Below are 13524 nucleotides of genomic sequence, written 5' to 3'. Positions count from 1 at the left end.
GTTAATTATGTTTACCAAACAGGGTCCGTAAACCATTCGCATCAGTCTCTCTATGTGAGTGTCCCCCATTTGCTCTGTCTCCTGAGTGATGCTCTGAGATCACTTTGGTATTGTAAGAGGGGATCCCCTGCCCTTCTGTCCTTGTGTAAAATTTTGCTCGGCATCCATTCACAGGACAAAGTAAAGGGCAGTTATGTAGGAACAACACGTGTCCGATTACATGCGTGTCATTGATATATTTCATACACAGGATAAAATGTGTCTGTGGAGCGGTTTGTTTTAATCTCTAGGATGAAGGCCACCAGTCAGTAAGGACTATTCATTTCAAAGGGCCGGGCATCTGCTCACAAACTACTTTTCTGTGTCATATCTCAAATTCGCAGGCAGAAAATACACACGGTGGTACAATGGATGATGCTGTCCAAGTCTGGGGAGGGACGCCTCATGTGTTAGTTACTATAAATGAAAGACGACCCAATTACTGTCCCACTTCCCCACTAGGAACAGACGGTAAGGTTAGACACCCGACTCAACCCTCTGCGAATTTGAAATCAGCAAACACACACACACACACACACACACACACACACACACACACACACACACACACACACACACACACACACACACACACACACACACACACACACACACACACACACACACACACACACACACACACACACACACACACACACACACACACACACACACACACACACAAATACATGTTATAAACGTCAAATTAAATAATGTAGAAGATATAAAAGCAGCCACTAGCAATGAAAGAACACAAAAACATACATTCACCCACACAGAAATAAATGGTGTTTCCCAAACATCACAACAAGCGAGGTTTCAGACTGCACACAAACACTTCTGCATTGTACGACATAAAGTACAACAAAGTACTGAATTTCTAACATTTATTTTGATTTTTATCATGAAACAGTCATGTTCTAAATCTGAAATAGCCCCTTGTAATAATGCAGAATAGACAAGAGATTCCGACTACTCCTCAAACGAATGGAAACACTCGTCCTCAATGTATTCCTCACCTGGCCAGGTCCATGCAGGGGTCTGTCAGCGTTGTGGAGGAGTTGAAGTATTCTCTGGCAGCAGCCAACACTAATTCCACACTGTTGTCATAGGCCACTTTCAGAGAGTAACCTTTCCCCCGGAATGACAAGCTGACAGGAACATCTTGGCTGACCTGGAATTAATTAATTCAAAATCAAGACATCAATGAGATTGCAAGCATTAAAATTCAACGTGGTGTGGTTTAAAAGGTGGAGTCCCCGATGGGCAGTGTGAGTGCAGCTCTGAAGTGGAGCCGAAAGTCATATTCAATATATACCTTGGAGCAATGCATGAGCTGCCCGGCCAGGCGAAAGTTCTCCACGCGGCTGGAGCACAACAGAGATTCCACAAATACCTGGAGGGGTCAGGGAGGAGCGGAGATAAAGTGATATGTAGGGAGAGATAGTGTTTAAGGGAACAAAAGTTTGAACCGTGTTTGATAAGGAGCTTTGTAGATATTTAATCTAAACACTTCATTCAGAGGCTCTGGAGCAGGGAACATGCAGTTGTATGTGTATTTAGGGCCATACGTGTCCTTTAAGGTACAAATTGTACATATGGACACATTTTACACCTTAAACTAAAAGTACACTTTAACTTACACTTTTAATATCAGAGTTTTTAGTGTGGAATGAGGTTTTTTCTGTGTTGCGGTACCTGGTGACATGTCTCTGGTTTCAGACATGTGTAGACGTTCTGCTGCATGTCCAGCAGGTCCTGCAGCAGCCCTCTCCACACCGTCTCACTCACTGGAGGGTTCCTGTAGACACATGAACATGGAAATACTCAGGATTAACAGAATCTTGAAGGACATTTTGGCATATGAAAGTGCACGCGCGCATTTCCATACTTGCGGCCAGTGTGGCGACAGAGTTTGACCATGAGTTGGTGGGCTTCCTCTTCACTGTTCTGGCTGTTCCTCACGTATGAGATGGGCTTCTGCAGACCATGCTTCTCGAGAACCTCCACCACACTGTTCAGAAGGAGCACACACAGAGGCATAGACTTTTGAGTCAAATTAATCAGAGTGTTCAATCCTCAAACACAGGATGGCTGGCAGCAGCAGGTGTCAGCAAAAGAAAAAAAGAGCAGAAAGGTGGGAAGGGGGGGGGGGGGGGGACACAAGTGAGCAAGTAAGAGGGAGAAAGACAGGATCTGAACGCTCTAAGCTGTTCATTATTTTGGCAGCAGAAAGTCATTTGCAAGCCACAGTGCAGATGGAGAAAGTGTAGAGCGAGAATGAAGTGCAATAAGATAAAATGCGCAACAACACAGCACATTTTTTTGTGTATTTCTGTACGTCTGAGAATGTGTTGTCATATATGACCGAGGGAGAAAGAGTGTGCGTGTGTGTGCGCGTGTGTTGGTGTGGGATTAGCATGGCGCCCCAAGTCTCAACAGGGTCGTGCCGCTACAGATGTTCGCCCTCTACTGCAACTCATTACCATAGTAAACAGGTGTGTTTGTGTGTGTGTGTGTGTGTGTGTGTGTGTGTGTGTGTGTGTGTGTCTGAGAGCATGAGATAGAGACAGACAACAAGCCTTGATATTTACAACCATGAGCATATTTGCTTGAATGTGAATGTGTGTGTGGGAGTGTCTGCATGTTCCCTGTGCACATATTAATGTGCAGGCAAGTGGTAGTGGCAGCAGCTGAAAACAGCTTTTATTCTGGAGGCACTCGCAGAGCAGACACTTCACATTTACTACCTGACTCATCTGGGTACGAGTGTGTGTGTGCGTGCGTGAGTGAGCCACAATGTTTCATATACATGAACACACTTTCCAGGTTCCCCAGGCGGTGTTTTTCTGCATCCGATGTGTGTGCCTGCGTGTAAATATGTGTGGATATTTGTCAGCAAAGGCCAACACTAAGCTGTAACACAGGCTTTCCTCTTGCTGCTTCCTCCTCCTTCCCCTCCTCATCATCTTCATTTACATTCCCATTCCCTTCAGGCTCCCACCCGCCCTCCACCAGCCTTCATCTTTATATTCCATCCTCCTCGTCACTCCTCTATGGGCAGACTTTCAACCGAAGGAGAGAAGTGAAGGAGAAAGAGAGAATAAGAGAGAGGGAAGGAGGGGGATTGAGAGAGATGCACGTAGGTGATTTTGACCTGTAATAAAATGCCGGAGGCTTTTTGAACACCATGGGACAGACAGTGGTCCTTTGATTGTGTGTGTGTGCATGTCTGTGTGTGTGTGTGTGTGTGTGTGTGTGTGTTGACTGTACATCCGTGTCTCTTCTCTCTCGTGTTTTCCATCAGGCTCATAATTGGGGGAGGGAAATAATAAGCACTGCTACAAAGTGAACATTTCCCAAGCAAGGCAGCATTAATCACCGAACTGAAGGGCTGCTCTCTTCAGCACTTTCAATCCCCTGAAAATGGGTGCAACAGAAACATATGGACTGAATACTTGTCTAGTTCAACAAATAGTCCAGAACCTGAGGACATTCAATTATAAGTAAGAGACAATCAACAAATCAGCCTGGGTGTACCTAGTGTTTGTAAATTCATCTCTAATCTGCTCTTGCAGCTGTTGGTGGATGGAGGGGAGGACAGAGAGAGACAATTACAGCTGGACGATGCTGCAGCAATGTTAATGTACCTGAGATGCTTCTCAAGTTTGTCCACCTGATCGTGGAGTGATGCGGTGATGCCCGTCTCCGGCCTGTAGGATGACAAAAACAAACACACACACTAAATTTTTGATTATTTTGTTTCATTAAATAAAAACTAAAATACATCAAGGGTAAACAAACAGAGTGTGTATTTATGCTTTTAGTACACAGTGAACTGTGTATGTGTGTGGGTGTTGCCTACTACTGAGAGGTTGTACCTATTCCCCACTAAAAATAAAACCCCATGATGCTGTGCCTTGAGGCAAAGGATTCTGGGTCAGGCTGGCCTGCACCCCACTGGAGTACTGACCCTGATGAAACAACCTTCTCTGTGTGTGTGTGTGTGTGTGTGTGTGTGCGTGTGTGTTTGCCTTTGTTGTGTAGATACCATCTTTTAAAAACACTCTTGACCTCTCTGCATCATTTTCTTTTTCTCTGCCTGTCTGTTCAGCTCCACCTCCTGCCCTTCCTCTGTTTTAAAACCCTTTTCTCCCTCAGTCTATCACACACTCTCTCTCACACACACAAAACACAAACACACACACAACCTAATCCCCTGCCCATTTCTGCATTCCCGTCCAATCTCCCAGGCAGAATGCATGTTATATTCTTCTGAGCAGATTTAGACCTAATTAAGCGGTCTCGCAAAAAAAAAAAATCAAAAAATTGGGTTGAAACTACTAAGTCGTCATTTTTCTCTCCTTGCCTTGAAATCTGTAATATTCCGGGCTGCGGTGGCAATTTTGGAGCTTAGTAAGTTAGAGAAATCACTCCTGGGAGAAATGTGAAGTCGGAGGCATGGCATATGCAGTACAGCCTTGCAGCATTGCTAATCCGACAACTGCAGAAAGGAGGTCTGTCTGGCACAGGGAGTATTATATGCAGTCATGTATTTTTAATACCCAATTTTCGCTTGTCATTAAGCTCAACAACTATACTTCAGTATTAAATGACAATTAAGAGAATGCATCTTAATAACGCTGAATATTTCAGCAAGTTTTTGCTGCCGTGGCCAGCAGCGACTTGAGAAGCGTAACAGAATCTATTTGATTCAGCCGCATCTGAGTCTATGAATGTTTCCGGTGAGAAACTACACTTCAGATTTGAACTGAATAAAAACGAGACAAAAAAGATTTGACTAAACATCTAGCTATGGCATTATGTTGACTGTCTCTTCCGCATCTGTCACAGAGAAGCTCTTTATCTTTCTGGAGGGATGTGAAGCAGAGCTGGTTCGGTGTTGTACATGTGCTCTCACTCAGATGCCTGAACTTCCTACAGAGCATCTCTGCATCTAACAGCAGTTCGGTCTCTTCCAGCAACACAGAAGTCACTGTCTACAGTTTCACTAGGAAATATTGTTCTGTTGTGGAAAGTGGTAAATAAACATAAAAAAAAACAGTTGACAGCAACTTCAGTCGATTATAACATCGCGCAATACTGACTCTCTCACAAAGACACAAGGCTGCTGAATTTGTTAAATGTCTTTTTTCCAATCTGTTGAGCTGGCAGCGAAAACCTTTCAAAGCAGACATCTTGGAGTGGTGGGATGTTACTATGTACAGTTACTTTGTTTGGTACTTCACTACATTCTTCAAGTATCTGTACTTAATTAGATACCTCTCACTTTTACTCCACTACATATATATGTACCCTTGCAGCAGCAGCAGCAGAATCAGCAGCAGAGGAGAAGAAACACCTGAAATGGATCTGGCAAGTACTTATACTTTTAATAGTATATGTATTATCCAAGTACAGTATATTTAAATTCAAGTACTTTCGTACTTTTACTCTAAATTTAGTATATTTTGTACTTTTAGTTAAGTAAAATGTTTCGGATACTTCCTCCACCAATCATAAATCCAAAGCTATCTACATAGCTAGACAGAAAAAAACAACAAGCATTAATTGTGGGTTAGGACAAGCAATTATTTATCCTCTTCAGTAGCAGCAGTGCATCCATCCATTATCTATACAGCTTCATCCTGAAAGGCTTGCAGCGGGGAGATGGAAGCAATCCCAGCTGACACTGGGCAAGGGGCGGGGTACAATCTGCACAGGTTGCCAGTGTCTCGCAGAATCAGTATACAGAGACAGACCATCATTCACACTCACATTCACACATAGAGATTTCAATTAATATACATCCATGCGAGAGGAGGCCGGGGTACCCCAAGAAAAGCCAAGCTGGGGTGAACATGCAAAGCTCCAAACAGAAAGACCTCCGTCTCTAGCCGGGATTCAAACAAAGAACCATCTTGCTGTGAGGCTACCAGTGCACCCCTGTGCTGCCCAGTAACACCAGTACTTCTTAGATTAATTGTTACACTAATAACACTAATGATAGTATAGTAGAAAGTTAAAAAGAGGAGTATAGGTGATCGGAAGAAAACCAGTGACTCTAGACTACCCAAGAGCAAGAAAACTACTGACTAGCTGATAGCTTTAAATTAGCATAGCAAAACTTCAAAAAGAAAACCTTCTTGCTCAGGTTAGCACAGGACTCCTGGGCTGAGAGTGTCCCTGTTCCCAAGCTGTTCCATAAAATCTTGTTTCTGTGCAGCTATCCCCCGCTGTGAGTGTGCAGCGGAGATACACATTATCACAGCGCAGCACACCACCGAGCAGCTTAAGGGAGCCATGTGAGCCAGTTGAAAAGGTCAAGAGATGACTTGTTGAAAAGTTCGGTTGCTTCGTTGCAGCCAAAACAACCAGCACTCCTCATAGTTGTAATTCAATGTTCCAATTAAGGTGCGAAAAGGATGAGAAAGCCATCAAAGAATGGTCGTTTGAATTAATTCAAGCCAGACTGACACACTTTTCCCTTGTTACGTCTCTGATTATCATTCACTCTCCTTCAGACACACTGCAGACCCACACAGCCTTGTGGGACACTTAGAGGACGGACCCTCTTGCCATATAAAATAAAATGTGTCACAGAGAAGGAACGGAGGCGAGGGAAAAGACAGACTTGGGTTTGGGTTTTGCTGATTACGATTGAAGGTGTTAAAGGAAAGAAAAAATTCCAGACTACAAGAAAATACGAATCCTCTTTGAATGTCAGATAGACGTAACCTTCAACTCCTCTTTCTTTCACAGTCTTTTCAAAGTCCTGATACTTGATATTTTGGTGCTGATTGGACAAAATATGAAGTATTGAATTATTTGTGAGACCTTAACTAAAGGTAGCTTTAACAAGAAGCTCCATAATCGTCATTTTAACACAGGCATTAGACTAATCCACTGATATTTATTTATTTTATGCTAAAATTCCGACTTTCGTTTCCTTATCATGGCTCTAAAACTCTGTCGTAGTTGACAGCTCCTTGGAGAGAGGAGGGAAGGGAAAGGTGGAAGGGAAACAGGTGAAATACCTTTACATAATTAAACAGTATAAGTCGACTTGACTTGTGTGTGTGTGTGTTGTTCTGGCTCTCTGTGAGTGTTTGTTTGTGTCTCTGACCCGTAGCCCCTCTGCGGCAGACACTCCAGGATGTCATAACAGAGGCTGAGCTGGTCATCTTGCTCACAGCTGTAGATGCACTCCAGAGCGACCACCATCAGCTGGTCCGGGTCCCCAATGATCTTCTGCTGGCACTGCAAAGGAGAGGAGAGGAGGGGATAAGTCAGTTTGTGTAGGTGTGTGCGTGTGTGTTTGTGTGTGTGTTTGTGTGTAGGAAGGGACGACAAACCCTGTAGTCTTTTTGTACAAACACACTGTGGTGATGTTTTATTTGGAGTGTATTCCTCCTTTTTGAGTGTTTGTGTGATGCGCTGCATGTTTTTTTAATGGCCAGGGGACCTGTCCTTGGCTGCGCCCTCATGGTCTCATAAATATAACATTTATAGCACAGGGCTATGACACTAGACCTGACATGACGAACTGTGTGGGAGTGTGTGCTTCCATTTTGCCGTCCCTTTGTTTATGGCTGGCCTGGCGTGACGGCCTCTACACTGGTGTCGGGGAGTGTGTGGATACTTGCGTCAGGTTTGGAGTGCTGGAAGACGACGAGGGGCAGCGCGAGGTCTCGCTGGGCCAGGCTGACCAGGTATTCTCTGAGCAGACTCTTAGCGGCGCCCTCTGTCTGTCCCTCACAGCGGTGCAGGAACGGCACCATCCATTGGAAAGCATCTTTCACGTAGCGCTCGGTGCTGGACTGGTGATGGAAGGACATTTACTCAAAGACACATTTTATACAGAATAATACAATGGATGGAATCAAGTACCTAACACACCCATTGACTTACTTATAGCACCTGTCATATCAAGTTTATGCTTAGGGGCAAAACCCTTTTATCCTGGACATTTTTCCCATCTTCAAAAATACAGAATATATATTTTTTAACAGTTCCTGCCTTTCCTGCACTGAGAAATAAGTTTGGTAATAAAACAAGCCTCACAAAACAAATAAGGTCTTTTCTAAAGAAGAACCAAAGATGATATGCAATTGACTGCCCATGTGTCACCACGAAATGGTTAATATTATATAGGCTTATCTCCACAAATACTCACCAAAAGAAAAATGCGTAAATCTATGCTTGACAACATATATTTTCCCAACTAATGTGACTACTATTTCCCAGCAGTCTTTAGTTAAGCGCATGTGAATCAAACATTGATAATGCTTCCGCTGAACATGTTTTGTCCTCCGCATAGTCAAACCCATGAATGTAAAGATTTATTCTCTCTGTGAAAAAACTAATTAACTCATCTTTTCCAAAGAAATCCACTTGACAGATTTCTGTCAGATATTGAAATGGAGTGTGACACAGTGACAGGGTCATGCCAAAAGAAGATTACCGCAGAGATTGTGTGTGAAAGCTGGGAGATAAAATAAGGTTACACACAAACCCTGTGAGAACATTTCTTGTTCATATAAATAGGAACATCTCCTCAGTGTTAATGCTTTTAGAACACTTAAAATACATTTTAAACTACATTTACAAGATAACGTGCCATGTGATTAAACTTGAGCTACAATAGCCACAGTACTGTATGTGGGCTCTGCTGTGGATTGTGAGGATGCATGTCAGATTTGTGCCGGGATCTGCACCAGCTATGTGCCAGCTCTGAAAGATACGAGAGCAGCCGTGGGGGGGGTGTGCAGGTGCTAAATGCAAACTTGCACACCCACAACAAACATTTTACTTTGCTGTACTGCGTCTCTGATAAAGAAAGACGTCAGACACAGGCGAGGAGGGAGATTTAATCTGAGCAAGTTTGGTAAACATTCATAGACACACACGTACACACACACACACACACACTCACTCACACTCACACAGCGCCCAAAGGGAGAACCAGTCAAACAGCATGTGTTAGTGCAGTCAGCAACATTAGCTGGCTGCCTGCCTATATGGCAGATCCTACTGGCAGTGGTCCTCACAGGCGAAAGCTGGCAGTTATTAGCGACAATTTAGAGGACAGCTCATATTATGTACTCCAAGGGGACTTGTAACTGTACTAAGTGCTGCAGACTGGCTTTCCTAGCTCTCTCGCTGCCTTTGGATCGGCGGTTCATGTGGTCAGATATCAGGGATTTCAGGGAATGAAAAGGAACTGATTTACTGTGGGATTTCTATTCATCACTGCAGTTGGATTGTTTCCTATTCAAGCTGTTACTGGTGAACATTATGTTCTTTAAAGGTACAATCAAGTCAATGACAAAAGTCTGGAGCTTTAAAATGAAATGTAATTGTAGGCAAATAGCCTGAAAGTGATCTATTATCTAACTTTTAGACAATTAACACCTCGGTTCCTGTGAATAAAAAAGATTACACTGTTTATAATTACAATAATTACAGATTATGATAAATAAATGAAAAATACTTATATAATAGGGTGGGGGGGGGGGGGGCTATATCAGTAACAACATGATCTTCTTTAAACTTTTTTATAAAACTGTGATAAACGGTGAGACCAACACCCTGCAAACAATTTAAATATACTTCCTTAAATCATTTTATAAAATAAGAACTAATTATCGGTTGAAAAGAACATTATGACAAAACGTCTGCCAAGGAAAAGGTGAGAATGTAAAATCTGAAAGGTGCAAATTGTCCAACTTACATTATTCATGAGCAGGCGGAGCTTATCGATGTCGCTTAACTGCTGCAGCTCTTTAAAAGTCAGACTCAATTCGCATGATGTTTCGTACACAATCGTTTCCATGGTGACCAAGTCATTGCACAGGAGCGTCAGCCCTGGGATCTCCCGCTCCTTCCCCAGGCGCACCAGTGACAGGGCGCAGTCCACCTGGTGTACGGTGAGAAATTGCAATAAGAGAGAAAGAAAGAGGAAAAGAAATAAAAAAGGAATATTAGAAGATGAAAGTGAATGAGAGAGCAAACCACAATCCTGCTAACAAACACACAAACAGGCATGAAAACGTAATCCTCCTTGGCGGACGTAAAAGTATTTCCAGTCGTCCTGACAGATGCTGATCCCAAACCACACGGTTTCCATAAATCTAACTACCGCTCGCCTTATCCCAGTAATTAACATTACAAATTAGTGTGTCTGCTAATACTGAAATCTGCACGTGATAATATTAATAGGAATCCTTGAGTCCAAGGGAAGGTTGGTACCAAATTTGAAAGGATTCCCTCAAAGTGGTGCAGAGGTAACACATTAAAAAGGCAAAACATTTACTTGGTGAAACATCCGTGACCTTGACCTTTGGCTATTGACCACCAATATCAGTTCAGCCCTGAGTCCAAGTGAACGTTTGTTCAAAATTTGAAGATGATCCCAGAAGGCATTCCTATGATATTGCGTTCAAGAGAATGGGTCGGACAGACAGAGGCATAGAAATGAAACAAATGGATTGGTCAGCCTGTCGACTATGATGACGGCAATAAACATGAAAAGACATTAAAAACAAAAGAGAAAATATAAATTGGACAGAAGGAACGGTATCAAATGCATTCGTCACACACACACACACACACATACAGACACATACACACACACACACACACACACACACACACACACATACAGACAAACACACAGTCTCTCTTTGGAAGCTAATGAAAATGATATGACTGTAGAGCTAATACGTGAACCGAGGGCATAAGATGTAAAGCCGCCATTTTAACTGGTGTCATTATCCATTGGAAAAAATGCTGTCACAAATCCAAACCACTCTCATATTGCAAACAGGAGAGGCCATTTAATTATGCTGAATGCCTTTTCAGCATCGAGTGATGGCAAACTCATCCTTCGTCTCATGTTGCATATTTAACACTCTGAACATTATTAAAGTCTTTTCTCTCTGGCTGTATTTTAACGATCCAACCACGAGCTCTGACGTGTATGCGGCACGAGTCCAAATCCACTTTAGCTCATTTCACCGAAAAAGAAAGTGTTGCTCTGTCAGGCTCTTGTTTAAAAAAAAAAAGGGTTGTACTCTTAATTAATCAGGGGTGTGCTCTGGGCATGACATGCAATAAAGCAACCAGAGAGCCATCTCTAATTCCCTTTAAAAGCCAGATGCAGTTGCACTCTGGCATATTGCAAGCAGACCACCTGTGTGTGTAACAAGTGTGCATGTGTTGTGCACCCGCCTATGTAGGTGTGAATAACTCTCTTGATAAAGCAGCTTTGTATTAAAAGTGAATTACGCATGACTATGTAGTTGACTTCAGGAGTTTGTTAATTAGCAAGTGCAATAGTTATCTGCCGCCTCAAGATCATGTACTCACAATGCACCTGACCACAAACCATGTATACAGATGGGCCTGAGTAGATTTGATGAAGTATGTGGATGTTTGCACTGCATTGTGAAAACGACAGCTGTGTGAGTCTGGGACTAGCAAAGGCCCTTGTGTTTTGTTTGTTCATAGCAACACTAGGAGCTCTGGGACATTGTAATGTGTATTGTAAAGATGAAGCCAAATTGTAAAACACAACCAAAAATATAGTTTAAACTGAAGTTGTGACGTGATCATGGTCCGTGATGAAAAGAACAAGGAGAAGTTTGTGAAGAACGTGAGCATGAAAACCCAACAACTGTGAAGAGGATCCAACCTCTCATGACAGGTGAGACTAGAGGAAGATTCTGATCACCAAACTCAGAACATTCTGCCAATCCATCCAACAGTTTTTCAGACATTTTTTCAGACTGGAGCAAAGTGATGGACTGACTCTTTAAATATTACTGCTGCTTCCATCCTACAGCAGGGTTTCTAAAGATTTCAACAAGTAAAGTAAATACTTTTTAAGCCCACAGTGAAAAATATTTAAGATTTATATCAAGGAAGGAAGATCAAGAGGGCTAAATTCAGATTATTGAATTTGTACGCCCCTGTAACGTTGAGCGTCTGCCACCCGGTTTGTCTGAGTGGAACTTTTACTTTTTTGTGTGAGACGACTTATGTTACAAAAACAAATAACTCTCTCCAGAAGTCCTGCAGGATAATGAAGTAATCCCTCTCAAATACGACTTCTACCAGCATAACATCTAATTAAGGAAAAATTGTGGAAGAAACACAATAAGCACTATAGTCAAACACAACACAGCACAGAAGCTCTGCAGATATCCCACATTTGTGAAACCAGTGATGTTTAATCTCTGTTACGTGATATTTGCTGAATTACATTTTGTGGTTGTTATTGATGTTGTACTGTATAGTGCCGTCTCTCTGCATTGTTTGGACAGTAACCGAGGTTCTTCAAAGCGAGGCAGCACATAATTGAAAACCCCGTTGCTGTGAACACATGAAACGTAAAGAAAACAACAATATCTAATCCAAGCCCAGATAGAGCCCATCAGTCACAACTAATATCCAATCATTAGTCCTTGGACAACACAACAGGAAAGATTTGGGGCTTCCGACTACTCGCATTGATAAAATTTCATCCAGAAGAGCAACCAATCAATTTTCGACCACCTCCATGCTGGCAGCATGCCCAGCCAATTGATGCTCATCCACCTGTGGATAGAAGCCAATCAATAGCAGATGCTGCTGGGCCCCTGTAGTGATGATTGCTTACTCTCCACCTTTCAGAGGAGAGCCCATTGACATAGTGGTTAGAGTAGCATCTTGCTTGCACATGCACATAAACACAGAGGTTCTGCAACCTCGTCCTCTTCAGTTTCTCTCAACAAGTTTCTGGCTGAATAAATAACTGCCTGCCTTCATTTGTAAAATACACACACACACACACACACACACACACACACACACACACACACACACACACACACACACACACACACACACACACACACACACACACACACACACACACACACACACACACACACACACACACACACACACACACACACACACACACACACACACACACACACACACACACACACACACACACACACACACACACACACACACCTCGAGTCAGAGCCCGAGCAATTAGACACGAGAGAGGGGAATCTATTGATCTCACTGTGAGTAAAGATCCTCTGAGTTCTCACCATCCCAGTCTCCTTATCTCCTGTTCCTGCTCTCCAGAGATAGATTCCCCCGCCAACAGCAGACAATTCAGATGTTTAAATTTCTCACTTTTTAATTACCACCTTGACTCCATGCCCTCCCCTTCTCAGTCTATCCTCCAATAGGGACCCAACAATCCAACTTTTTTCAGTCCTGAGACTGAAACTAGCACTTGGGCTTCGGGTATCAGCTGATGCAGAGTACCGATCTGATATCGGGGTTTAATTATAAGTGTATACTTCACTGTTTGGAAGCGACTATAGGGTCACACTTAGCTGTTGCTAGTATAAAAAGCTTGTAGACTGCTGAACCTTTGTTTTGAGCTACCGCCATACAATATCAGCGGTCCTTTCTCGAAAT

At 42.8% G+C, this 13524-nt stretch overlaps 1 protein-coding gene across 1 annotated transcript in view; it reads right to left on the bottom strand.

Annotated features, from left to right (window-relative positions):
- The window catches only part of nbas (NBAS subunit of NRZ tethering complex), a 145421-nt gene that overhangs the window by 91350 nt on the left and 40547 nt on the right, over positions 1-13524 (bottom strand). Inside the window, exons 24-31 of the mRNA XM_062411298.1 lie at positions 9773-9958; positions 7686-7859; positions 7166-7299; positions 3690-3752; positions 1931-2053; positions 1738-1840; positions 1358-1435; positions 1059-1213 (exon numbers count right to left, since the gene is read on the bottom strand). Of these exons, the coding sequence (XP_062267282.1) occupies positions 1059-1213; positions 1358-1435; positions 1738-1840; positions 1931-2053; positions 3690-3752; positions 7166-7299; positions 7686-7859; positions 9773-9958 (1016 nt within the window). The remainder of the gene's footprint in view (positions 1-1058; positions 1214-1357; positions 1436-1737; positions 1841-1930; positions 2054-3689; positions 3753-7165; positions 7300-7685; positions 7860-9772; positions 9959-13524) is intronic.

The sequence above is a fragment of the Platichthys flesus genome, chromosome 18, assembly GCF_949316205.1.
Source record: "Platichthys flesus chromosome 18, fPlaFle2.1, whole genome shotgun sequence".
Classification (NCBI taxonomy): domain Eukaryota; kingdom Metazoa; phylum Chordata; class Actinopteri; order Pleuronectiformes; family Pleuronectidae; genus Platichthys; species Platichthys flesus.
Note: the sequence above shows the minus strand (reverse complement) of the source record. Positions and strands in the feature narration are given on the sequence as shown.